Raw genomic sequence first — 13956 nt, forward strand, 5'->3', positions numbered from 1 at the left:
CTGTTCATTTTGAGTTTTAGTGTAGATCTGTAGATCCTTAATTTCAGCCTTTAATTCCTTCAGAAAAAAAACTTAATATCAGTGTTAATTCCTTAAATATTTTTCAAATTATCTCACAAATTCTACAGCCAAATTTTTTTTCTGGGTGAACTCTCTAAATTAGACCAGAGAGGAGGCTATAACCCTCAAACCCTAATTACAAACACGACGTGGTTTCAATTAAATTAATTTATTAGCGCATAAACGACCTCAAATCAAAACAAGGCATGTTACAGGATAAGCTATTGCATCAAATAGAAAGTTCTGAATGCAGTTTCAGTAACCACAACATGCTAAGCAACATAGGATATATCCTTCGATATCAAATAGGAAAAAAGAGTAAACCACAAATTTAAGCATGCCTATTTCCTTCCTTTTTTCTCTGGTTCTAAAGACGATGGTTTTGTAGGCACAGGCAAAATTAGGCTCATTCATAGTTTCGCCAAGCCTGTCTATCTTTACCAAGGTCAAGATCCACCAATGAGCAAAGAATGCCAAACGTAATTATACCCGAAGAAAATACTAAAGCTTATAAGGTAAAAATATTGGAAGATTACCATCATTCGTAATTTGAGTAAGCAAGGCAAAAGTGCAAAGCTAATAAGGATAAAAATGAAAATGCTTGCAGTAAGTGAACATATATTGTATTTTTTGGTTCTTTAAACTAACTTTACTCAATTCTTGCTAAAGGTATCCAGTCCACCAGTCTCTATTTGGAAAAGAATAGCCAACGTGTTATTGAGCTGTTATAGCTCAATAACACTATTTGCATATGTACGGTGAAAAACTGTGGTGAAAGATTTCTTTTGTACTGCAGCCAACGGAAAAAAAATCATTTAAATCCAAACAGACCTCGGTGCACCAGCTACTTTTTGTTTATGCATTCAACTTGCCTCAGAAAATCTCTCTCTCTCTCTCTCTCTCTCTCTCTCTTTCTTTCTCTCTCTCTCTCTTTATTCTTGTCTTTCTTTCCTTATCTTACCTGAATTCTAATGCCATGTATTAGTTTAAAGACCTTACAAAACAAAACAAGTAAAAATTGTGTTTAAGCGGGTGTCCAAAATAAAACTAGCTAATTCGAGTATTTTTTTTTTGCAAATTAGATGCAAAATTATTAATTGCTGGGCTTGAAAATAGGTGTGAAAAACTGATCTTACTAATTACAATACCTTAATTTTTTATTCTAGTGATAAAATATTATCTTATTTAAATTACACCATTTTAATTTTGATGTGTTTCTGTGTTTCATCAAAACTTACTGTGTTTGTGTGTTATCTATTTCCATCTCTGTTTTACTTTCGGTTGTTTTTGTCAAACCTATGACACCCATTATCTTAGGATTCAGGATTAAGAGCCCAAGCTTTCTAGTTTGTAAATATATTTCCTGGTTTTAAAATGTGTATCTTCCACGTAAAATTTAACTCTGGTATAATCGGAAAAAGAAAACAACCGAGGGTTCTTTCCTAGGTGCCAATTCCCAAAAATATGTGTGTTGGAGGGGGAAGGGTAAAAATGTGTTTCTCAAAATCTTGGAGGGCAGTTTTTCAAACGTTTTGATGATAATACAAAAAAACTGGGTACTTACGTTTTATAGCGACCAAACTTTGTTCTTGATCTGTAATGAAACCGGTTTTCTGTGTCCACTCGGAGATAATGAGCTTAGCGTGAGCAAAATAAAATACTATTTCGGTACATTTTAATATAATATTGAATATATAGAGGTCGTTAGTTTAGGTATTTAATATAATGTGTTCTGGGCGGCTTGCTTTCCATAATTCTCTGTTTTGTTTTCCATAATTTTGTTGCTAAAATGTTAAATTTTCATCATATTTTGGTATGTTTCATTAGGATTAGCCTAACTTCATTTCTTTTGTTCAGTCGCTATAACACGTAAGTGCAAAACACTGCTTCAAGGAAGATCCAAAAGATGATTTTTCAATGTATATTTCAATGTTTATTTTTCGTTCTTTAAATCGATTTCCTTTTGGCATCTTCTACGAAAATAAAACGACAAAAAAAGCAGTTTTCATTTGAAATAGAAACTAGTATTGTTTCGTTTTTTTTCAATTTGGTTGATCGACAAAAAAAAAAAAAAAAAAAAAAAAAAAAAAAAAAAAAAAAAAAAAAAAAAAAAAAAAAAAAAATTTGGCGGATCGGCTGAAAAAGCAAACGAGGAGTTTCTTTTTCCCAAAATCGCTAGAAAAGAAAAAAAAAGAATTAGTTTCAGCAAACACACCTTGACAAAAAAAACGACTGATATTGGTTTTAAAAAATTATCTGGCTGCTTCTGGAAAAACAATTCTTCTAATTTTTTACAATGACAAAAAACCAAAAAGATTTGAATCGATACACCGGAAATTTGTTTCCATACTTTTTCGCTTTACGCAAGTAAAAAATTGCAATAAAATCTTTAGAAATGGTGATTCCCTGTTATATGAAAATATAAGGATCCATTGTATTTGAGTTAGCTGAACGTTCTGATCAATGCTTGCGATACATAATGAAACAACTGCACTAAACGAAAATACTGTCAAGACATGCACGTTGATAATATTTAATAGTCAAGTTGTTGCTGGTTTTTGACACTTTCTGAATACAATATTAGATAGTATAATCTGTGCCAAATTTTGCTATAAAAACATACTAGAAGTTTAAATTAATTGACGTAGTAAACATCAGCTCGTTGGAAAAATAGATGTTTGTTACTTAATAAGCAATGCGGTGGGATGTATACATGGTTTTATTTGTAATACAACCTAATATTTTCTTTGGGGGGAGGGAAGGGCTCAAGTAAAAATGATGAAAGAATAATAAGGAAAATATACGTGGGATTCTAAAATCTTATGGTCTTTACCTAGCGAGGGATTGAAAGGGGACACAGCCCAGGAGCTTATTTCACTAGTCCAAGAAATTATTTTTAATACTTTCTATTATTTTCTTGATTTTATTTCCTATTCATGTGGTGTATTTTCTTCCTAAACTACCATACTACTTTCTTTTTTCTTTTTTTTATCAGTGAATTACAAAGTTGGTGTCTAATTAAAAAAGTGGAAGCTATTAGCATTTGAAAACCAATGCACACTAGAATAATATGATATATATATATATATATATATATATATATATATATATATATATATATATATATATATATTTTATTACTGCTACTACTACTACTAAGAACTCACTGGAGCACCAGGCCACCTGAGGCCAACACATCTACGCATGCTCCTCCTCCATCCCAATCTATTCAAAGCCTACCTTTTTATACTCTCCCAGGAAGTTCGTGTTTCCTTTAAATTTTTCTTTATGACGTCCTCCCACTCAAGACGAGGACGACCTGCTTTCCGTTGAGCCCTAGACATTTGGCCGTAAAGGATGATCTTCGGCAATCTGTCATCATTCATCCGCACAACGTGCCCTAGCAATCTTTACCTTTCTTTCATGATAGTCCTAGAAAGAGGGATTGAACTTCATTTTTCGTTCAGCCGTGTACCCCAACCCATTGGCAATTTCTCCGGAAAACATCTAGCAAATTCTCATCCGCGTTTCGAAGCGCCCATGCTTCAGAGCCATATTCAACCACTGTCATTACTGTAGCTTCTAATATTCAAGTCTTGGGTTGCAGACTTATCTTCTTATTATTCCAAACTTTTTTTTAACTATAAAAGAAACACCTCGAGCCTTGCCTTTTCTACTTTTAACATCTTCACTGCTCCCACCGTCCTTACTGATAATACTAACAAGGTAAGTGAAGCTGCCCACCTGATCAATCTTTTCGTTACCTAATGTTACCTTTTCATCTTCACTTATTCCCAGCCTTAGTAACTTAGTCTTCTTAACATTAATTTTCAAACCTATTCTAGCACCCTGAACTCGCAAAATCTCTAAAATTTATTCAGTTCACTTGCATTGTCCTCAAAGATGCTTAAATCATTAGCATAATCTAAGTCCAGTAGAGTTTTCCTCCCCATTTGGTTCTATGGTCTCCCATTGCTTTTCCTGTGCTCCTTAAGACTAAGTCAATTAAAATATCCTTATAAAGGGGGATAGAACACAGCCTGCTTAACTCCAGATTTAATTTAAAACCAGCTGCTAAACTCATTTCCCACCTTAATCATAGCAGTGTTATTGTCGTACGTAGTACTAATCACTTAATGTATTTGTCTGGTATACCATACAAGGATAAGACCTTTGCTAAAACTCTTCTGTCAACAGAATTGAACGCTTGCTCATAATCTATAAAACTGAGAACCAAAGGTGTTGGACAACTCAGGCACTTCTCAATTATTAACCCAAGAGTGAAAATTTGCTCGACGCATCCTCTACCTTTTTTATAACTGCATTGTTCTTTTCTTTAAACATTGTCAACATAATCTCTCAGTCTAAAAAGTATTATATTACTAAGTAATTTGCTTCTTACAGAGACCAGACTCATACCTCGATAATTACCACACTCACTCGTATCACCTTTCTTATACAGTGGATTAATTAAGGTTACTCTAAAATCGTTAGGTAAATCTCCTTTTTCAAAAATCATATTCATAATCTTCAGTAACTTATTTCTAACCTCACAGCAACCATATTTAAGAAACTCATTTACCACACTAACAGTACCTGGAGATTATTTTTTTTTTAATCCTTTTAGTACTGTCGCTAATTCTTCCTCACAAAACAAATCTTACTTCACATCCAAGGTATTACAATTTTTTTCATTTCCTCTATATCTTTTCCTGCAAGTTCCTCTCGGTTTTGCATTAATAACTTCCCAACCTAAACAAGACTTAGCAGCTTCCTTATTCATCACGAGCCCTACTCCCTGTCTATGTGCCCCATCCTTCCTGCCAGAGTAAACAAATTCAGTATAACCTAATTTCATGCTTATTACCCCTGCGACATGACTTTCTGAAACTCCTAATAAGTCCAGTTCGAATCGTCTGAATTTGTCAGTTAAAATGTCGTCCGATAGTTATTTTTTAACGTCTTTATATTCTAAGTTCGAATTTTCATGTTCTTTAGATCATTGAAATTATTCTGACCTCAGGATAAGCAATGATCCCGGATACCAGTACAGGATAGGGATCACTCATCTTCTCAATTCTTTACCTAAGTCCTTAAGCCGGCTTAGAACTGGATAGCAAGAAGTTCCTGAGGCCTCCAGTATGAAGAATGAATGGTTTGTGCAATCATGGACCCATCTTCGTCACAACACGGTTTTCAGCCCTTGGCGATTCTCTTCTATCAACAAGAGTCGAATTCCTGCAAAGAAAGTCTCAAGCCCATTACCTCCAACTCAATATATATCCATGCCTGCAAATATTATGCTACTACAGGTAGGCAGCCCATAGTAAATAAATTACCCTGGAAGAGGATTTTCAGCATGAAAACGCCCGCCAAAATAGATCAAGCCCAGAAGAATTATCCATTAATCAGAATCCCGTACGAATGCTGTGTCGTTTACTAGGCTTTAATTTTCTTGAGGGGTGTCACCTCAAGTGAGAATTGAGTTGAGCGCAATGACACGTAGGTACCCCGAAAGGGTGGAGGCAGCCCTTTGCAGAGGCCGTTGTCCATAGATCTACATCTTAAGCCCTGCCGTAGTTGTCCTCCTATAGAGGATTCTCCCACGATGCTGTCCTACGTCACCATGTAATTTAATCCATTACTGGGTTAAAATCATCCCTAACATTTTTATAATTTAACTAATTAGATTTATATGCCTTGTAACCCTCGTGGTAATGTTAACTGGTTGATGTATCGTTTACTAATTCTGTCAATGCTGCTACTACTACCACTAAAGATTCACTGCAGCACGAAGCTGGCTAAGGCCAACACAGATGCGCATGATCCTCCTTTACCCAAATCTATTAAAAGCTTCACTTTTTACCCCTCCCACGGGGTCGTAAAATCTTCAAACCGTTTGTATGACCTCTTTTCATTCAATTTGGAAACAATTAGCGACTTCATTTGGATGGCCGAAAAGCACAATCTCTGGCAATATGTCATCTTTAATTCGTAAATGTGGCCTAGCCATCTTAGCCTTTCTTTCATTACTGCTCTAGACAGTGGGATTGAACCAAATACAGTTTTTGCATATCTTACTGTTTAATATACGATCAGTCCAATGATTAGATCTAAAGTCCTGGCTAAGTGGTTGGCGTGCTGGTTTGAGAGTTCGTTTTCCAAAGGGAATGGGTTTGATCCCTGCCGTAGCCAGTTATGTAGTTTGGGACGGGGTTCAGTTGGGTGACTCTGTAAGCTCATCCAGAGTCGACCCAGCTCTAAATGGGTATCTTGAGAAATCTGGGGAAGGTAACCAGGAAGGGTGTGCGACAGCACAGGATGGCTGGCCCCCATCCTCTCATTGCACTTCCTAGCTGAAGGGCCACGAAATGGAAATCAGCACAGCCAGTTTGGACCTAAAGGGTCTAGTGCCGTCATACGTACTTACTTACTTACAATCCAATTAGTACCTAAAATTATCCATGGACAATTTCTTTGGAAAACATTTAACAAACTTTTCTCGGCCTTTTAAATACCCTGTTTTAGAGCTATGCTTGACCACTGTCATGACCGTTGCTTCCAACATTATCTTGGTTGGGAGACTTATCTTATAAAAAGTAACTTCTGTAACTACTGTTTATGTAGTTTGCATCTCGAATTAAACGTCAAAATCAATGAATGAATTTTTCGATCCTATGTCCAAGGGCCGTCTTTAGCGAAACATAAATATATAAAAGAACAGTGACTTACACTAACATACAACAATTAAAACTAAAAGAAAAATTTGAAAACAATCCCAGCATCCTTACTTCAACGAAGTTTAACCAGGACTGTCCTGATTGAACTTTGCTGAAGTAAGGATGCTGTGACTGTTTCAAAATCTTCATTTTAGTTTGAATGTTTGTATGATATTGTAAGTCTCTTTTCTTTTATATATTGATGTTTTGCTGAGGACGGTCCTTGGAGATCGGGTTGGAATTTTTATTCAAATATAGAATCCCGCTGTCTTGCGAAAATAATTCCTTATTATTCTTCTTGTTTTGATGTTTATGATGCAAAGGCAGTGTGGTCTTCGTTGCTATTTGTATCTCGAATTAAATTGTATCTGTTAATAAATTTTAGGTAGAAACTTTATAAGCAAAGGAATTCCCATCGCAAGCTAGCAATAATAGTTGCAAATAATAAAGTAGGTATCAAATAAATAAATAATAAAATACAAAATATATTACCAACAATAAGAAGAACATGTTAAAGCGACTCAAAAGCACGAATAAGTCGTATAGAAAAAACGAAGGGCTCCTAAATATTCATAGGCTGCATAAGTTAATCATAAAAACTATGCTTTTTTTACTTTAGCTTACCAGAAAATAATCACTTTTGCTCAACTTTTATTCAGTTTATTTATTCAGAGCAAAAAATCATCTGTAAAGCCGTCTGAACAGCAAAATCTTATTTAACATTTGCTAAAACGTACATCAATAAGAACTTCCATGTTTTGGCAAAATGACGTCTGATTACTATTTTTTTACATCAACAACTGCTGAGATAGACCTGCTTTGTGTTAGTGAAGCTAATCAAACAAATTCAATAAAAAAAATTCTACTGAAAGTAAGGAGCAACATTAAAACTTAAAATGAACACATTATATACTGCAATTGAGGAAGCTGCCCCCTCCTCTATGCCCCGCTCTTCTCACTAAAGTTTGCTGGCACTTTAAAAAAGATCCTGATTCTAATTAAACGGCCCTTGTGTTTCAAGAATCGGTCCTAAAGAATCGGGACAAAAAATCGAACTCTGGCGAAAAGAGCAGGGTATAGAGAAGGGGATATCCCCCATCGTATACAAATAATTTCTATTCATTTTAAGTTTTGATGGTGCTCCTTACTTTCAGTAGAAAATCGTTTTTCAAATGTTCTCAGGAATTCTGCTTCTCCTCCATGGGAAATCCCCCACGAAAGTTCCTCCATAGAGAGTTCCTCCCGCGTAAAATCCTTCCTTCGGGATATTACCCCAAAACGATTCCATCTTCGCCATGAATTTACCCTAGAAAATATCTTAAGGACGATTCAGCCTTAAAAATACTCCTTAACATATTTTCATTTGAAACAAAGGCTTGTTTTCTTATTTAATTTCTGATCGTTTTTCAGCTCATGGAGGAATCCCCCACTTGGAAATTTTTTCCTAAAATCCCCCAAATGGAAAATTTCTCTTGGTGATAATACCCCCATGAAAAATTTCTTCTGTATTAAATTTTCATCCCACACCCACGTAAAAATCCTTTAAGGAATTTCAACTCCGCTGAAAATTTCTTTCGGATAATATCCCAGAGCATCTCCACATGTAAAATGAGGTTGCCAACGACAAAGTAAGACAAATAAAACGATTTTTGATATAAATTTCGGCAAATTCCCCCCGTGTAAGGTTTCTTATCGAAACATCATCCTCGAAGACTTCCATCGCAATGGGAAATTCTCCCCTTAGAAGATCCATCTCCGGAAAATCCTCCTCCTTGAAACATGTTGGTATTCTTTCCAATAACAAACACCATATGTAAACAAGGACGAATTTCATAACTTTTGGCATTTCCTCCGTGGGCTGGTGGTGGTCTTGTCATCCCAGAGAAGATAGTAGTTATCGGACCTTTCAACTTTACTGAACAAAATGGTTACCTGAAAATTTCTATCAGATGACTTTGGAAAAAAGGCGTGAGAGGGGGGATTGTTGACCTCCAGTCTTTTGGTCTCTTAAAAAGAACACCAAAACTTTTAATTTCCGGTCAAATGAGCCCTCTCCCAATCTTGCAGGGCCATTGGTTTGATAAAATCACCTCTGGGAAGAACAAAATTAAAAAAAAAACACGCACCGTGATCTTTATGGTACAAGTTCTCAATATTCCTTGACTTTTTGGGGCTGTCCCCCCCCCAAAGTTAGGCAAATTTTCTCAGGCTTTTAGTGCTTGATGGGAGACATTAAACTTAACGAATCTTATATCTATGTAATCAGCATAAAAAACCAATTCTTCTGATGCAGCTGTTGTTATCAAAATTCAGCTTCGTAGAGTTTCGGTTGCTATTGGGCCAAGTAACTCCTTACTTAGAGTTCGTTGCAAATAGAACTGTTTTATATCTTGTATTTGTAGGTTGATTTTGTGTTTCCAGTAAAGCGCTGGTTTTTAGAATTCTACAAATATTAGGAAATATCACGAATTAAATGTTCTCAGGCTCGTAGCTTTTGCTGGGTAACATTAAACTTAATGAATTTTAAATATTTGGAATTAGCATAAAAAGCAATTCTGTTGTGTATTTATTGTTATAAAATTATGGTTTTTAGAGTTTCGCTTACGATTCGGCCGAATCGCTCCTGATTTACAATTTTTTACCACAAAAGATTCGATGATTAGATCTTGCTTTGAACTTGGCAATATGAATTAAAATATATTTTTAAGCCACATTATACGCACACCTGTTAATAACAACGCCATGATTTATGACAGATTGATATTCTTTTTATTGATTCTAACGTCACATTTTCACTACAGAAGAGAAAAATCTAAATGAAAAGAAATTATTTTGAAAAGCGCATCAGAACAAAACAACATCATATTGTTCCCCACTACCATCCCCTAGTAATTTATGTCTTGGTATCTCTCGCCACGTTCATCTTACTGAAAGACAAACTAACTATTCCAAGAATCTATCTTTTCTAATCTAAAAAAAAAATATTCCTCTAAAAAAATACACTAATGCAGTTATGTGTTAAAATTGGACCGCTTCAACTCACATTCCCTGCCAATTTCTGATCGGCATAGTTTTGATCGAATTTCCATCGGAAGAAATGTGGAGCATATGCAGCGCGAAGGCAGAGTCAAGAAAAAGTGATCGACTTCAGCAAGTCCCAAAATATATCCGCTATATGTATTTATTCTGTGGCCCGGCAAAAATGAACTCACCCCTAGTCTATAGAGGGAGATGGGTATGTTTGTTATGTCACAAGCAAGGCTCGTAACTCGTAAAAAAATAACAAAATTGAAATTTAACAAAATTTTGATGCGCTTTTTAAAGCTTCCTTTTGTTTCCCTCCTCCCCTCCCCCGAAAAAAATCCTGGATGCAATCATAGTCACAAGGTTAGTGATGATTGTAAAAACCATACTACACAGCATATTAGTATGTGTACAGATTTATGTCTTCCTTTAAAAGTTTCTGTGAAAATGTAAAACACACCCATCTCCTAACAACGCAATCAATGCTTATTCCTGGTCGAAAGTGAAAGTCGGATCAGTGTAAAATATTGATTGCATCTGCAATAACGGATAGAATTTTAATTATTCAATTTAATTATTTTGTCGAAAACCACATACCAGTGTGCTAATCGCTTCCGAGACATAATTGAATTCAAAATTTCTATACAGTCGTTTTGAACTGATTTAGGAAGAGAAGGATTGTTAGTTAACGGAATTTGTTTCGAAAATTTTCATCTTATGTAAGAGTTAGTCTAAAACTTTCTCTACGTTCGTTTTACCTTTAAAAATTCTTGATTCTATTTAAAAGAGAGTGCAAGATTCTTAAAAGTACCATACATAGCTAATAGCTTCAACTAAAAAGATATTAAAAAGCCCAATTATCATGAATCCCTACAAGTGTAATTATTGTAAAGATATATTTATTCTCTTTCAGGTTTGCCTACTGCTAGTTGCAGTGGGGTGTTCTGCTGACAAAGGACATGGACATCACCATGTAGCTGCTCCAAGTTATGGTGGATATAATAATTACGGTGCATCATACAGTAACCATGCCCCTCCTGATGTATTTTTCAATGGAAAAGGTGTCCCTAACAAACCCCTTCACAGCGCTGCTCACGAGTATTTTTCAAAGGCATACGCAATCGAGCCATATCAGTACAAAGGACATGCACCGACTTACACATCACATGTTCCAGTAACTCCAAATCTGAATTACGACAATAAGGGATTTGGTGCCGCGTTTACAAATAAAGGTTTTACCATTCCCCAGCCAGTTGCATATGCTCCACCCGCCCGATCACATGAGCCCTCTTACGCTCCAGCCATCCCGTTATATGATTCTTACGCACCATCCTATAACTCATATGAGCCTGCTTCCCCCTATGGACAAACATCATTAGGTGGTTATAATGCACCATCCTCAAGCTATGGGTTGCCAAAGCAGAAGAAGTTAAAGGCACCAAAACATGGTTACGGGGCTCCCAAAGCACACAAATTTAGTTTCAATTTCCATAAGTCACCAAAATCAAGCTATGGAGCTCCAAAACACAAAAAAGCCCCAAAGAGCAGCTATGGAGCACCTAAGGCCCCAAAGGCTTCATATGGTGCGCCAACATTAAATTCTCACCCGCATGCACCAAAATATGGTGCGCCTATTCATAGTCAGTCTGGATTTACTTATCCTAGTGCTTTTCATTCATCTCCTGCTAGTTCACATGGAGTGCCTTCATATGGCCCAGCTTACAGTGTTCAGGCACCAGTTTATAACACTCCTGCTATTCAACCTGCTCCTGCTTACACTAGCCCTTATTCTTCATCTGGTTCTTCATCTTCCTTTGCAACATCTTACAACGTACCTACCCCAATCGCTTCTTCTCACAGTTCTACAACCTCTTTTATTCCACAATATGCTTCTCAAAGCTCTTTGGCACAGACCCAAAATTTAATTTCTCCTGATGTCTCGTCATACACATCCTCTGAATTTCACCAACTGCCTGTTGCTCCCCAAACTGCCACTTCCCATGTATATCCTGCTTCTCTGCCGATTTCAAGTGCTGGGCAATATGGAACACAAGCTGCTCAACATCCGGCTGGCCAGTCTTACAATTTGCCAACTGCATCGAAGAATCCAGCTGCTAATCTATTTCAATCACCACTATCTGCTTCGTCATATGGGTCACCCACTGCAGCTTATAATACCCCCACTATCCAAGCTCAAATTCCATATGCTCCCAAGCCTTATGCTCCGAGTTCATCAGCGTACAGTGAAGTTGCCGCCAAGCCACTGCCACAGGATGGTTACACTTACAGTAGACCAGCTACATCATATGCTGCAGCTGATAATCTGGCTCAAGCTGCACCGTCTGTTTTATCTTACAGAGCCCCTAGTTTAACTTATAATACTCCTTCCATCCAAGCTCAGATTTTATCTGCCCCTCAGCCAGATGACCTATCTTACAGTGTACCAGTTTCTTCGGCGTTAGCACCATCAGCAGCAAGGCCCACGTCATATAATGGTCACGTACCAAAGCCTCACAATCTGCAGGCTCCACAAGGCTTGTCTACGGCAGCCTCATCAGCTTATAGTGTACCAGCTGCTACATCCTACTCTGGGACGAATGTCCCTACGATTAACACACCCCATGTACAAGATTCATCTGCTTCAGGTTTTCCAGCGTATAGTCCTCCTGAGAAACCAGTGACTGGAAATCAAGCTACTCTTGCACATCCAAATAATGGAGCCCCCCAACAAACTGCCCAACCACTCAGCACAGGGTATTTTTCTATAGTGCAAGCTTCTGGGATAGCTGGCTTGTCAGCTCATAGTCCACCAGCTGCTGTCTCCTACCCTCTGATAAATGCCCCTACACATAACTCACCATATGCTCCAGATTCGTCAGCTCCAGGTTTTCCGGCATACAATGCTCCTGGTAAACAAGCATTAGAAAGTCAAGCTATTCCTGCTTATCCAGATTATAGCGCCTCACAACAAATTGCCCAGCCACTCAGTACAGAGTATTTCTCTGCAGCGCACACTTCTGGGATATCTACACCTGCCCTGAGTGATGAAAAAAGTGTTTTAGAACTGGCTGACCCATACGGTAATACTTTAGTGCAGCGGCAACCTGCTCCAATTCAAAGCATTTATTCTAGTGGAAAGGCGTTACCTTACAGTGTGGCTCCTGCTTCAACAATCTCTGCCCATGGTGCTTCTTCTCTACCTTCTTATTCTGGAGAGGCCAGTCGTACATCCTCAGTAATTCAGCAGCAAACTCTGGCAAATGGTCAGTTGGCTAGTCAAAGTATTATTGACCCATCCTCCAATAGTATTTCAAGCTCCAGACAGCCGAAATTTGCGTTTGGTCAAGCTCAAACTGCATCAGCTACCTTACTTGTGCAAGATTATAACCAGCAAATAAATGAAATAAACCCATATACTGCCGCACAACCATTCTCTCAAGCATTTATTGAACCGTCTCCAGAGATAATTACAGCCCCATCTGTACACGATTACGCCAATCAAAAGACTCAAGATACATCTGCTTGGATTCCAATGGCTGGTCCAGAGCCACAACTCGTTGAGGATGAGATTCCTTTTTCAGCTGACCCTATTCCTGGCGTATCAAATGCTATTCAAGAAGAGTCAAGCACACTTTCATCGATTTCCAATGAAATTGTTGGACAAGACTCAACATCACTCATTGATATTGTAGACCTTCGAACAGAACCAGTGACATCTAGCTCAGTTTAGGGAGCTATGCCTCGTCAAAAGCCATTGTTATCTAGGAACGGAACCAGTGAATACCTAGCTCAGTATAAGTTATTTTTATACTCAAAGTGCCTATCTTTATAGATGTCAGTTTCTATTTTCATAAATTATCTATTTTAATTGTTGAATAAAATATTTTTTTATATATTAAATGCTATTTTGTTTTTTATAAGGAACTTGGAACATATTCTTTCAATATTAGTATGGCATTACTCATTAAAGTAATAATTTTTTTTCCAAAAAAGTTTCAGGGGAATTCGAAAAAACCTGACTTTCCTTGAACATTAGGTCATACCAAAATAAAAAATGTGATGTTGCCACCCTTCAATTCGTCCAAAAGGCTTGATTTTTCAAGTTTTTGAAAAGTATTATATATTAAAATATATAATTTAAGTATTAAGTAGT

At 36.9% G+C, this 13956-nt stretch overlaps 1 protein-coding gene across 1 annotated transcript; it reads left to right on the plus strand.

The window, feature by feature from the left end:
- Positions 1–569: 569 nt before the first annotated feature.
- LOC136033732 (uncharacterized) lies at positions 570–13703 on the plus strand. The gene is made up of 2 exons (XM_065714625.1): positions 570–666; positions 10717–13703. Exons 1-2 carry the CDS (start codon positions 652–654, stop codon positions 13531–13533), a joined length of 2832 nt encoding a protein of 943 aa, XP_065570697.1. The 5' UTR covers positions 570–651; the 3' UTR covers positions 13534–13703.
- Positions 13704–13956: the final 253 nt, after the last annotated feature.

Source organism: Artemia franciscana, chromosome 12, assembly GCF_032884065.1.
Source record: "Artemia franciscana chromosome 12, ASM3288406v1, whole genome shotgun sequence".
NCBI classification, from domain to species: domain Eukaryota; kingdom Metazoa; phylum Arthropoda; class Branchiopoda; order Anostraca; family Artemiidae; genus Artemia; species Artemia franciscana.